Source organism: Mchenga conophoros, linkage group LG11 (assembly GCF_057382185.1).
Source record: "Mchenga conophoros isolate Kocher_MC1m ecotype Shallow Benthic linkage group LG11, M_conophoros_male_GT1.1, whole genome shotgun sequence".
Classification (NCBI taxonomy): domain Eukaryota; kingdom Metazoa; phylum Chordata; class Actinopteri; order Cichliformes; family Cichlidae; genus Mchenga; species Mchenga conophoros.
In genome coordinates, this window is record NC_140536.1 from 38056746 (window position 1) to 38070342 (window position 13597).

General features: G+C 47.0%; 1 protein-coding gene and 1 long non-coding RNA gene across 2 annotated transcripts in view; one reads left to right on the forward strand and one right to left on the reverse strand.

The window, feature by feature from the left end:
* LOC146565014 (uncharacterized) overlaps positions 1 to 5782 on the forward strand; it is an 11388-nt gene extending 5606 nt beyond the window's left edge. The window contains exon 3 of the long non-coding RNA XR_014894492.1: positions 5563 to 5782. This is a non-coding gene — a long non-coding RNA (uncharacterized LOC146565014). The remainder of the gene's footprint in view (positions 1 to 5562) is intronic.
* Positions 1 to 13597, reverse strand: part of nek11 (NIMA-related kinase 11) — a 58359-nt gene that overhangs the window by 27604 nt on the left and 17158 nt on the right. Inside the window, 6 exon segments of the mRNA XM_085292852.1 lie at positions 1679 to 1757; positions 2012 to 2161; positions 7797 to 7923; positions 9086 to 9150; positions 9421 to 9539; positions 11474 to 11639. Coding sequence (XP_085148978.1) covers positions 1679 to 1757; positions 2012 to 2161; positions 7797 to 7923; positions 9086 to 9150; positions 9421 to 9539; positions 11474 to 11639 — 706 coding nt within the window.

The window sequence follows — 13597 nt, forward strand, 5'->3', positions numbered from 1 at the left end:
AGCTTTAGTTCGCCCTCCAACGATGCCAACAGCTGTCAGCGTCTGCACTTCCTTTGTGATTTCCCTCGATCGTCCTGCTCTGGTGTCACGCTCTCTGCTCGCTGTGGAGGGGCTTCAGTGGAAGCTTCGTCTTTAAGGCAGCGAGACAAAAGCTCAGAGTGTGAATCATTTTTTAATAAGTAGGTTCAGTGTTGAGTTAAATCTATCAGCGTGTTCTAATTTAATCATTTGTGTGCACAGCACTGTGACTAGCATTATGTGAAATGAAACTCTGGGAAGTGTCAGTTACTCCTCAGATCTTATCCCCGGACATTTGCCCAGACTTCGGAGACATTAAAGCTGGGTCACCTGCTACGGAGCGCTGCAGGAGCTCTTCAGCTGCCATCATGATGCCCCAGAGTGCCACGCTGCAGTATGGAATAACATTAACATAATAATATTTCAGTGGAAACCATGGCAACCCACTCCATGAAAACCATAATGTGGTATCTCTCGCCGAGTTCCCCGAACATCCAAAGAACTGAGCCTCCAGCAAGGGTTATGGGAAACGGGTGATGTTGTTATATAACACACACACACACACACACACACACACACACACACACACACACAGGCTTTCAGCACTTCAGAGGACATTAAACTAATGGGGAAATTATGGTTCAGTGGTGGTCGTGCAGTTTCTGATGACCCGTCTACCTGCAGAGAGCGTCTGTTATCGACGGGGGCGGAGTCAAAACCGTGTGGTGCGGCCGGTGTGTGGCCACAGAAAGCTTTGAAGAGAATGAAAGTGTCCCTGCAGCTGCTGTCGCTGCTCTCATGCTGAAGTTTGTTTAATCTTTGATGGTTTCTCCCAGTGAACTCTGCTGTCACTCACTGTTTCGGCCCACTTCTCAGCCAATCAGCATTCGCCTAACAGGCCGGGTCGTGCATGTCGACCAGCATGCAGCAGTGGTTTTGGAGGACTGCACGGGAGCACGTTTGCTCTGGCTGAAGAGATTTACTGTGAACTTTATTTAGTCTGTGTCTGAGCAGCATCCTGGGCTCATTTGGGACAACTAGACATTTCATCTTTGCAGGAAACTCCCAGCAAACGTGACGTTTCAGCTTCTCTGTGGGTTTGAAAGCTTGTTTCAGGCCTTGGGGGTTCCTCCGACTCACCGCTGAAGCTGCTTTCACCTTTTCATGTCCAAACCTCGGGAGCTACAGACCAACACATTTAAAAATGTTCCTGTTTGACTTGTAAATGTTTATTCTGTTTGATTTCTGCTCAGTAAGATTTATATAGAGCTTTTATTTGTACAGCTTTATTGGATATAACTGATGCTTCTTAGAATTTCACTAATTATTATTATTTTTTAGTTTAATTAAATTTTATCTATTTAGCACCAAAACGCAACAGCAGTCACCTCACCGTGCTTTAAGTTGATAGAGACCCAACAATCACATGACCCCCTATGAACAAGCACTTGGTGACAGTGGGAAGGAAAAACTTCCTTTTAACAGGAAGAAACCTCCAGCAGAACCAGGCTCAGGGAGGGGCGGGGCCATCTGCCAGCTGGGGCTGAGGGGGTGGAGACAGGTGTTGTTAGAATGACACAGTGGGTGGGAGGCTCACGTCTCTGCTCAGATACCTGCAGCTCACCTGGTGCTGAGGAAATGCTTAAATAAAGAATCCAACCTGCATGTTCTCTTCCATGAATGTGCTCTTGAGGATCTCAGCCGCCGTCGGTCTGGATGTTGGTTGTTTCTGCAGCATCCTGGTTCACACAGAGACAAACAGCAGCTGGTTAATGCGAGCTCAGAGTCAGTGACACACTCGGGTAAATTCATAGCACCTGACAGAGGACAATGCTGGGATAGGAGGAGACGGGTGCACTCTCTGTCTCGGTGATGATCTGAGGATCAAAACTTCTTTTACCAAAAGAGACCTGCGGACAGCCTGGTGTTTGCATATTAACGTGAAAGCAGCCTGGGAGACTTCACCGAGCAGCTAGCCTGACGTCCTCCTCACCTCCGCATGACAGAGTTCAGATCTGGAGAGTAGGCGGCGGGCAGCGCTGGCGTGTCTCCCTCCACGATCTTCATCACCACAGACAGGAAGTTTGGACCCCGGAAGGCGTGAGTCAGGCTGCACATCTGGTAGAGGAGGCAACCCAGAGCCCTGCAGCGCAGAAACATCGGCTGGTTTGGAAATGTGTTCCTGCTGGCTCACAGCGAAGCAAACCTTTCATCACGCTGGGACACGTTTACACCTCAGCTGTGTGCGATCAGCCCGGTGCAGACTGACCTCAGGCTCTCTGCTTAGCTTCACTGTATCCTCATGCTACGAACAGGACTTTAACTGCGCTTTCTTCAAAATTACGTGTTCGTTTTTATGCTGATGTGAAACAGTGATGACATTTGTCGAAGTGCACAACACAAGACTGAGCACATGTAACTCAAACAGCGAGGGCACAGACACAGATACCTGCTCATTATTGATTAGCACTGATTAAAAACCAAAAGCTGGGACACAGACAGACTGTTAGGACAATTAACCTCACAGCTGCCCCTTTAAATGAACAGCAGAGGAGCGTTCAGCGGATCAGCTGAGATGAAGCCTACAGACAGCTGTGACTGCCACCTGTGTCACCGCCCACCTGTCAGTCAAAGCAGCCACAAACAGGTTATAACAGTTTCATTGGAGTCAATGGAGATGGACTCAGTTTTGGATGAAGGCCTCAAGTGGTCACTGGAGGAACTGCAGCGTTTGCACGTCAAATATTTTATTTTATGTGCAGAAAATAGGTTTAAATGTTAAACTAATTTCTTCCAGTCAGAGAATGTTGCATGTAATTAAATGTTTGCTTGATGCATAAAGTTAAAAGATTAAAACTAATAAAACAAGTTTTAAAAAGAGACTTTTCCATCTGATTACATTTTGTATGATGGATTATGCAGAAAAAGTAGAATTGGGCTGAAAGATCTATCGCTTTATCACCTGTTCAGGTTGTAAATCGTTTTAAAAAAGTAACTAAGTAATTAATTACAAGTACTCAGTAAAATAACGGGATTACTTTTTGGGGGAAGTAATTAGTAATTAGTTACTGATTACTTTTTTCAAGTAACTTGATCAACACTGGTTTTCACAGCTGCCAAAGACGTGGAATCTGAACTGCTGCTGTTGGAAACACAGTGATGCAGACAGTGATGGACGTGCCCGGGCCCAGTAAGCCTGAACGTCCTCTCCAACAGCTGAGATGGCTCAACATGTTTTGAGGGCTGATTTAGTGACTTCTCTGATGGTCAACATTTTTCCATCTGCAGCATTCCAGAAACATCCCCAAACTCTGATATGCAGCTAACAAACTCAGCTTATAGCACAATGTCAACAAACATCTTCATATTTTCAAACTTAGATTCTAATTGCTGGTCATCTTGGAAAAATTACATTAAAATTCATATTAAACCTCAGCATTCATGCTCCTCATCGCTGATTAAAACCCTGAGTGCATCAGCAGCACGGTGGTGCAGTGGTTAGCACTGCAGCCCCACAAGCTGCTGGGCGTGTCTGTGTGTGCGATAGACTGACTGTGGGATCACACTGCTGGGATACACTCCATGCCAGTGCAACCATGAATTGGATGTGTGTGTTGTGTGTGTGTGTGTTGTGTGTGTGTGTGTGTGTGTGTGTGTGTGTGTGTGTGTGTGTGTGTCTGCAGCCGCTGCGTACCGCCCTCCTCCATTCATCCCGAAGAGGCCGTCTGATCTGAAGCCTGCAGTTTGTGTCATTAACAGGCTGCCAGGCAAGTGTTTGTTTTCACTTTGTGGTTTTAACAAAGACAAACAGAAATTTCTTCTTTATGATCAAGAACCCAGCGTGCAAGTGCCAAAGCCTGCACTTCCTCCAATGTCCACTTGGTTGGCTTCAAGACTGAGTCGGTCCCCACAGACCTCGAGCAAGTCCAACTCTGGTGAGGATAAAATGTACCTCCCTCTCTAATTTTTAGCGCTCCATCTAGAAAGCGTCTACAGCACAAACAAATTCACCTCCACTTTCAGCGTTAGGGATGGCCCTACGTGCAGCGGCGTGAGCCACATCATTTCCTTTCTGACCTTTCACTGAGCTTCTAAATCCCGCTGTGTCTGAGTAAAGAAACAAAAGAGAAACAAAGCAGTTGGAAAGTGTCAGGAGGCTCAAAGCCTGCTGCTGACTTCAAGAAAAAGAAAACAGCTGCTTCCTTCTCTGTGCAGAGATATGCAGATGTGGATAAAGAAGGATGACCTGCTGCACGGGAGCAGAAAAAGTTTCAAAGCAGACAAATTTCTAAATGCGATGTGTAGAAATCTACTATTTATTTATAATGTTTATAGTGTTTACTCACACATAAACATAGACTGTTTCAACGACTTCTGAGAGACAAGCTGGAGCTATCAGGAGTGGACCACCACATGTCCCAGTGGATACTGGACTACCTCACAGGACGCCCACAGTATGTGAGGACACAGGGCTGTCTCTGACACGCTGGTCTGCAGTACGGGGGCCCCACACTGTGCTGGCACCGTTCCTCTTCACCCTCTACACTGCAGACTTCTCCATCAACTCCCCACGCTGCCACCTACAGAAGTTCTCTGACGACTCTGCCATAGTCGCCTCATCACAGGTGAGGACGACTCAGAGTGCAGACAGTGGACTCTGGACTTTGTGGACTGGTGTCAGCAGAACCACCTGCTGATCAACGCCGGGAAAACCAAGGAGCTGGTGGTGGACTTCCGGAGACGCAGACCCACCACACTGACACCGGTGGACATAGTGGACTCTTATAGGTACCTGGGTGCATCCTCGATGCATGAAGGAGCGTTTCTGCAGGTCCTTCCTCCCTGCAGCTGTCAGACTGCACAATCAGAACTGCTCCCAACAAACACAGATGTTTACATCTGTATCTTGCACTATTTTATCAACCGATTCACACTAAACGTGGGTTTGCCTGTTATCTGTATTTAATTTTATTTAATGTAATAACGGTACAGTACTCTGCTTTTGGCAACCATTGTCCTTGATGGAAATATGTAAAAACTGTGTATGTTTCTGTTCTGTGTCTTGTGCACTGTTTGTTACACCCCATCGATTCTACTGATGGGTTGTTGTCGCTAATCTGCCGGGCGGACACACGGCTTTGAACTGGAGAATGGAATCATGTAGGACTTTCAAACTGACAGCACAGGGGCGTCGACCTCAAGGTCAGAGGTCAAGTTTTCTGAAAATGTCTAAGAAACCTGAGGACAAGGTCAGGTAGAACTTTAGAACAGGTACCACAGGTGTGTTTAGCACGAGGCTGAGGGGAAGCACTGGTCACCAGTAAGTTTGTAAAACAGGCAGCAATAAATTTAAATTACGTAGCTGATTGAATAGCGTTAAGTGTGGAACAGAGATTTATATATATATATTATATTATGTGTGTGTGTGTGTGTGTGTGTGTGTGTGTGTGTGTGTGTGTGTGTGTGTGTGTGTGTGAGATTGGATCTCCTGTGTTTGAGGAGGAAAATGTAATTTAATCATTAATCTCTGTCTCTCTTCCACAGCATGTCTTCATCCTGTCTTCCTTCTCTCACCCCAACCAATCACAGCAGATGGCCCCGCCCCTCCCTGAGCCTGGTTCTGCTGGAGGTTTCTTCCTGTTAAAAGGGAGTTTTTCCTTCCCACTGTCGCCAAAGTTTGATTGTTGGGGTGCAGGATCTTTATCTTACGATATAAAGCATCTTGAAGTGACTGTTCCTGTGATTTAAATAAAATTCAACTGAAAGCACGAGACAGAGAATAATATTGATGATTTGAGAAACACTGAATCAAAGTCACATCATTAAAATTTGCATAAGAATATTCTTGTAAATATTTTTATGTTTAGTTATTCGAGTTAAAAGTTACACTGACTTTGGTATAAACACAAACTGGTGTTGGTGAGAGAGATCGCTGTGGTTCAGACGGCTGTTTACTCCTCGCCGGAGATTCGTTAGACCAGTTGTTACATCATTTTCACGTTACTCCTTAAAAGGACCACACATGCATTACCACATGATTAACAGTTAGAGGAACAAATTCCACACACCAACACGAATCCCTATCCTAACGAGGACACACGCGATCTTTCTCTTAGTATTTATGTACGAACACAAAGCAAAGACGAAAACCGACCCAGACGCATCAGAGCGCCGCGGTGATTCAGCCGTGGACACACGAACAGGTGCTGACTGCTCGTCGCTGCTTTGTTACCTGCTGCAGCTTTGACAGCACTCTGTGCGTCGGCGCTTTTGCACAGTAACTGTAACAGTAATGTGACGGCTCCGCCGCTCTCCTCCACCAGCACAGACCTGAAATCAGCTGCAGGAAGAAAGCATTCCTGTCCACCCAGTGTGCAGATACCTGAAGAGCCTTTGTAACATGAGTAATTATATAACTGTGACTGTAATGTGATTACTGAATTTACTGCAGTAATGTTACTGAAAACGTTCATGTGATTCATTTAGAGCACTGTCTGTTATTCTCCCTCATTTCCTGTTGTGCACAGTCTGCACCGATCACTCACCGAACACACGTGATTACATGTGATTACATCACACATCACAATAAAAGCATCTTTCGGTCCTGAACTGGAAACGTCAGTCCCACGCTGACTTCCCGGAGCAGCTCTCTCCGTCTCATCTTTCACCCTGTCAGGCCACCTCTGCGCTCCACACGTCGACTGAACGCGTCTGAGTCGCTGTCCCGCCTGCTGCTGTCAGCTCTTTTTGATTATTTCTCTGCCGTCAAGGATGCAAGCGAGATCAGGCTCATCTCGTCCTCGCTGGATCTTGGCAGAGGCCTCTCTGCATGTTAAACTCAGTCGGCTGCGTCACAGATTCAATTTGAAAGTTGCACAAACATCTGTGGAACAAACGCCTTCTTCAGGGACCGCTTCAGACCGCAGGGACAACAAGCGCACGCCTTTATCCTCCTAAAACTTAAATGTACACCAACTGTGCCGAGCAACCTGGATGACAAAAATATCAGGATTTACAATTTGTGGTGTGATTTACACCAGTGTGTCCTGTTCAGCATCATTTCCTCGTTATACTGCAGCCTGCACCGCGCCTCTCCACTCCTCCTCAGGTACAGAACGTGAAAACTGGATCTGTGGGTAAAATCTGCAGGAAAGTCTCTGACTGCAGCCTGTTCGCTTTCCTTCCTGCAGCAGCAGCAGTTAAATGAATTCCTGCTCTCCACCTGCAGGCGTTCCTCCATCAGCCCTTCCCACGATGCACCTGTACAGCCTCCAGCTCAGAACCAATCACAGCAGAGGAAAATGAAGCTGCACAAAGCTGGTGTGAAATTCCCTTTAACCGAGGTCTGGGCTTTTTATCTGAATCCCTTTCATCTTGTTTCACAATGACAAAGAACATGTTTTGTCTGAAGGAGGCTCAGAGCTTCCACACAGACAGCAGCCTGCAGCCACACTCCTCATCTCAGAGTCGGTCTCAAATCCTTAAAAACTTCAAACCGGCCAAAGATTCTGATCACGCCCGAAGCGGTTTGATCCGACACTAAATACCCGAAACGTCACGAACGACCAAAAACTAAGCTGAGCTTTGCAAATGTGTGGTCAGAAGAAAAGGAGACAAGGTCCAAAGGCAGAACATGAGACACACATCATCCGCCTGATAAAAATAACTATAATAACCAATAACAACTATTTTAATTCTATTTTGAAAATACAAAATTGAGCACCAGTCAAAAAGGAATATTAATACCAACACTGCACACGGGGCCTTTAAAAGGTTACCAGATGTCAGATTTGCAGTCGTAGCCCTGGTGGCTCAGCACCTCTGGGCTCATGTAGTACGGAGTCCCTGTGAAGGTGGTGGCCAGGTCACATGATCCCATCAGCAGGCAGGAAACACCAAAGTCACCTGGAAACATGAGAAGCATCATCCTGATGACTGATCTGCTGTTAAACTGAATCTGAACATCTAAAGAACCTGCAGAAGGTCCGTGAACACCTGGACCTGCACACGCCAAACACATGCTCTGTGTCACGGTGGGCCGATAACGTCACAGGTACATACATCCCACAGATACTGAACGATCCACAGACCTGCGTGATCCTCACCACGCTTTGCAGAAATCATAAAGAATCAATGAGCTGTCCCACAGGCAGTGAAGGTTTCCGGCACCACGCTTCAGACCCGGTTTCACCCTTTCCTAAGCTTCAGGTTCGGCCTGAACGATTTTCCCGCTTCCTTCCAAGTCTTCTGCTTTTTTGTTCTGTCTATAAAGAGCAAAGCTGCATTATTCACCTCCAGCAGCCCTCAAACAGCGACAAAAAGCTCTTCAGAGCTCGACGTGGGAACATCACGCTCTGAGACCACGAAGAGCACCTGAGCCGAGACGTCAGAGGTTTAAATAACTTCTGTAGGAGCAACGGAGCCGCGGAGAGTCAGAGACACTCGGTCGCTCAGCTGTGAAACACACAATGAACATTTAAAGTTGGAGAACGCACTAATCCAATGGAAATGGACCAGAGTGTCCGCTACTGACCCCGACAGCTCCAAAGCAACAGCCAATGAGTGAATGAGCAGATCTGTGGATACAGATCTGGAACTTCTAATTCTACGCTGATGTATTTGAATATCTGATTAACATAAAGCTGATCGTGACACAGTGAGACGACACCTTTGCTGACAGCTACTGGAAACCACTAACTGTGCCGAACGTAACACCGCTCACATGACTGCACAGTAGATCTGCAGCGTCTCTGTGGTGTCGGTGCTCCGTGTGTGCAGCTGGTAAACTAAACTCTCACAGAGTTCTGGTTCAAAACTGCAGACGGCAGCAGCAGCAACAATCTGCTGAGTTTACACTCCACACACTCAGCGTAAACCCACTTCCTCCCGCGTTACTACCCACTCGTTAGCTGGAAGCACGCTTCTATTTGCGGCCCTGTTTGTTGTTGTTGCTGTTAGTGAGAGGAAGAAGCCCTTTTAGGCAGCAGACAGTTTTGTAATACACGCACAAACGTGAGGAAAGTACCGCAAGCCTTCGCGGCAGCAGCAGCACAAAGAGGACGCTCACCGATTTTAACGAGGTTTCGTTTCAGGAAGATGTTCTTGGCCTTCAGATCTCGGTGGAGGATCCGCCTGCAGAGAGCAGCACAGCGGATAAAATGCAGGTTGCAGACTGAAGCCACTTCAATCTGCAATCATTTGTTCTAATATTAACCAGCTACAAATGTTACTGTTTTTGTGACTTTTTGTTGTCACCTAGAATCTCATTAAACCACAAAAACGTGTTTCTACTTAACTACCGAGTGTCAGCAGATAAAACATGTGGAGCAGATTCGCTTCAGAAACAGGACAAACATATAAAGCCAAAGACGACTTTAGAGGAAATAATAGAAAACTCTGCACCTGTCGTGTATGTAGCGAAGGCCGAGCAGGAGCTGGATGAGCCAATCAACGACCTGGCTTTCAGGAAGGCTCCGCCCAGCTCGTCTCACCTCTCCTATCTTACAGTCCAGATCCCGATCCTGAGGGCACAGCGAGGAGGAAGTGATGCGTCACTCATTGACTGAAGTGCATGTGTCATTACACTTCACTCCACAGTAGCAGCTCCTGAGTGGCTCAGGCTTTCGTCTCAGCTTCTGTGTGAAATGAAGGAAGCTTTGACAGCAGACCAGTTTGGGGGCGCCTGCAGCCAGAGAGCTTCACTCCAGCAGCTCATTAACGTGTGGCTGAAGCTCCAGCTACAGGTCGGTACTGCTGTTCGCTCTCAGCCTGGCGTGTTCACGTTCTGTCAGACTGATGCAATTAAAAGGAGCCGCACCAACTGCCAGCAGCAGCTAACTGCAGCCCGTCCGCTGATGTGCCGACGATTATAATCAGATTACTGAGATATTAAAGGAAAGTTCAAACGTGACATTTACGTTGCTGTGATTCCAGCTTTGTTTGCTCAGTTCTGGATTTTATAAGACGATGTGATTTCCGGTTTTTTCTTCGTCAAATCAGATTTTTCTGCTCACTCTATCAGGCTGAAGCAATGCCTCAGAGTCGTCCACAGCTCTGCAGGGGATTGTGGGTAATGGGGTGAACAGAAACAGTAGCTCTTAAGATCTCCAAAGGCGCAGCCTGTTCATGCTTAAGTGTGTTGAATTACACTAAATCCTCACAAAAGGCCTAAATATTGTTCAGTCTGTGTGTTTGTAGAACAGAAAACCAGCCGGTTGGCAGCACAGAAGCACGGGAAGCTTCGTGAACTGTTCTGCAGCAGTGATTCAAATCTTCAGGAGATGCTGAAGGAGGCAGGGGAGGAGGGAGAGAGCTGGGTAATGAGGGGGGAGGATCGCCGTCAGGTGACGTAAACGAGCGGGCGAGGGGGATACTCCGAGTGTGGGAGGCAGAGAAAAACACGAGTGGAGATGAAGGCAGCGTGAGAGTCATTAGTGGAGAGGCTGAGTGTGAAGACGGCACCTGGTGTCATCGAGACAGCAGGCGTGAAAGATGGCGTGGAGGGAGGGGCGGGGGGTTCGGTTTCAGGCTGTTGCTTCATTGTGTCTTTATCAGACAGAGGGGCTCTCCACAGGCCCAACGTTCGCTGATGCAAACCTGCAGATCTGCAGCTTTTGTCACGGTTGCTTCATTCTTACTTCCTCATGTGTTGTGACTGAGGTGAGGATGTTTTTGAAGAGCACGGCGGCCCCGGACAAAGAGAGCACTCGGTTTCACTGCAACGTCAAACAAACCAGACATGCAGGTGTAAGAAACGTAAGACAGGGAGGCATTTTAAACCCGATCAGGAACGAACTCTAACAGCTGCGTCGGGCAGGTTGGCTTAAGGCAGCTTGAACTCTGCGCATTACAGAAGGACAGCGAGTTAGCGCAAACCCATGTTCCCGTGGTAGATGACCGAGAGTTTGAACCCACATCAGGCGTGTCTCCCAAAAACAGGCAGTGTTTCAATCAAGCCTCAAGCTCCAAGGCTGAAAATGGGAACCATGCCGGCAGTGGGGGAGAACAGTCAACCCAAGCATGCTGAAATGCTACCAAAAGAAAAGACTTTACCACCACATGTCTCTCTGGGACTTAAAACGCTCATTCAAACAAGCTGGTGTAGTTAGCTACGTTAGCTACTGTGAGTGATCTACATTCAGCTATAAATAAGAAGCAGAAAAGCAAAGCCTGCAGTTCCTCTAACGTCCACTTGAGGCTCCAACAGTGAGGTTAAAACAGGAGCAAACAAAGACTAGTTTCCTCTGGTCACTGCAACTGTTTTAAATCCTTCACACGTTCGTTTTTTAACACTTGATGGTTGCATTATTGGGGGCGTGGCCTCTTTAACTGGCGGCCGACTGTAACTGCTGAACACTGAAGGTCCAACTGAATTTACTGAGATTATTTTTGTTAAGTGAGGTTTTGGATCAAAGGGATTCAGTCTCTCCCTGTGAGTGCTCCTGGTTCCTGTTACCAGGCAGTACTCTGTGATTATGCAGAAGGCGGCTCTCTCCAGGAAGCTGTGGTAGAAGGTCAGTATCGCCGGGTGGTGCAGCTGAGACAGCAGCTGGGCCTCCTGAGTGGCTCTAACCGTCTCGTCGGGTCGAAGGTCACCCAGAGGAATCTGCTTCAGCACCTTCCTAGATGAGAGACACAGGTCAGAGGGACGTTCTGCAGGTGTGAAGCACCTGTTTACTGATGGCGTTCATGATGTTCACGGCAGGGAGCTTTTAGAAACGTTTCAATGTGAACCAGTGCCTTAAAGTTGAAGGATGCACACAGCGTACTGGGTAAGAACTTTGTGGAGCGATGATATTTCTGCAATAAAAACTGGTGGTCACATCCAGAGGGAGAGCGCACAGACTGCTAATGTCAGCACGAAGCTAAAAACTGGAGCAGCGTGGTCTCAAACCGCTCCCCCTCAGGGAGGTAATCAGCTGCTGCTCACCGAGCAGGCCGTCTCTCCAGCTCTTGTTAAATTGGTGAGCAGGTCAGCAGATGAAATGGAGGCTCTGGTTTATTAGCTCCCTGCTCTCACCCCCTCGGCTTCACTTTCTGCTGTGAAGACAGCAGAAACGCAGCACGGGGTCAAAGTGGAAATTCCTCAGTTAAAATACGACCTGCTTACTGTGATTATGTGATTTTACTGGCCCAGACACGTGCTGTAGTAACTTTGGTATCTTAAAATACCAGTAAGACGGTTTATTTTCCACTCGAGGCACCGTTCAAAATTCTTTTATCCCATCTTATTTATCGCATACGAGCCCCTCGTTAAACGTCTGGGTGACTGATGATGTCATCACAGGCAGCTGTGGGTTTGCTGTCAAAGCAAAAAGTCCTGGCCTGAAAACTGAAGGCAGCTTAGAAGCACCAACATCCTCCTGTGATGTCAGAAATAAAACAGTTTTGGCCTGTACGGCGAGTTTTCGGCTTCAGAGCAGCTGTATGGCAGCTTCATGTTGTAACTCATCAGTTTAAACGTCATTAAAATGAGGAGTTACAGCATCATGTTGCAACATGGCACAGCGGTGACTGTGTCCATCCTTTCTGTACAGTCTGTGGGGCTGTAGCAGAGCAGTGGCGGTGTACTTTAGTAAAGCTCCACTCTTGTTCTATCATTTCTTGTTTTCATGTTTTGTTTTTGTCATTTTAATTAATGCAGGAATCAGGTCACATTTCCATTTACCTGTCACATTATTTTTTCCTTTCTTCCTTTTTGAATCTTTTCTCCTGAGAAAAGGCAAAAATTTAAATAAAACAAGAGCGAGCTGTTTGTGAAATGTCATCCTGAACCCACCTGAACCTTTTAGTTCAGGGAACGGGGGCGTCGTTGTCTCTGCGCCGCAGCTGCAGACTTTCCGCGGTGAAGGAAAACAGCTGGATGCTGTCGATGCTGACGACACATCAGTGATGTGGATGAGCAGAGTGTCAGTCATCATCCAACTGACACACACACTCACACTCAGAGACACACACTTCCATGAATCTGTAATCTCAGAGCTTTGATTCATAAAGCAGAACAGAAGGATCAAAGAGACGTGAGCTCTGATTTCATCCTGCACACGACTGAGGCGAAAAGGCTTTGTGCTGCTTTTCAGTCTTTTGTAGTTTTTTGCCTTTTTGTGCTTTTTGTGGGTTTTTTGTTGCTGCTTTGGTTTTTCTGAATGTCGTGTGCGTCAACTTGGATGAGCTTAGAAACCCTCCCGTGCTGTGATACACTTCACTTCAGTACTTAACGTTTACTCAGGATTATTCCACAGAAACTAAAACAGCAAAGTAAACTTCCGTCTGCACTCTGGTGCTCGTCTTTAACAAAGGTGAGAAATGAACCCAACACACCTTTAACCTGAAATATTTTTAATGCCCAGCAGGGGGCGACTGCTACCAAAAGGCTTCTTGTCCTGTAGAGGTGCACGGTCCTCTGTGACCTCACTAACACTGTGCTGATTTGCATCACATCACACTGGATAACACATGACGTCCACCGATTTGATCTGAAACAAAGTCAGGGCGCGTACATGTTGGGATCATCTTCTCTGTCCCACCAGAAAATTATTCAAAAAGTTCACGACTGATTCGAACGTGCAGCTTGTTAGTT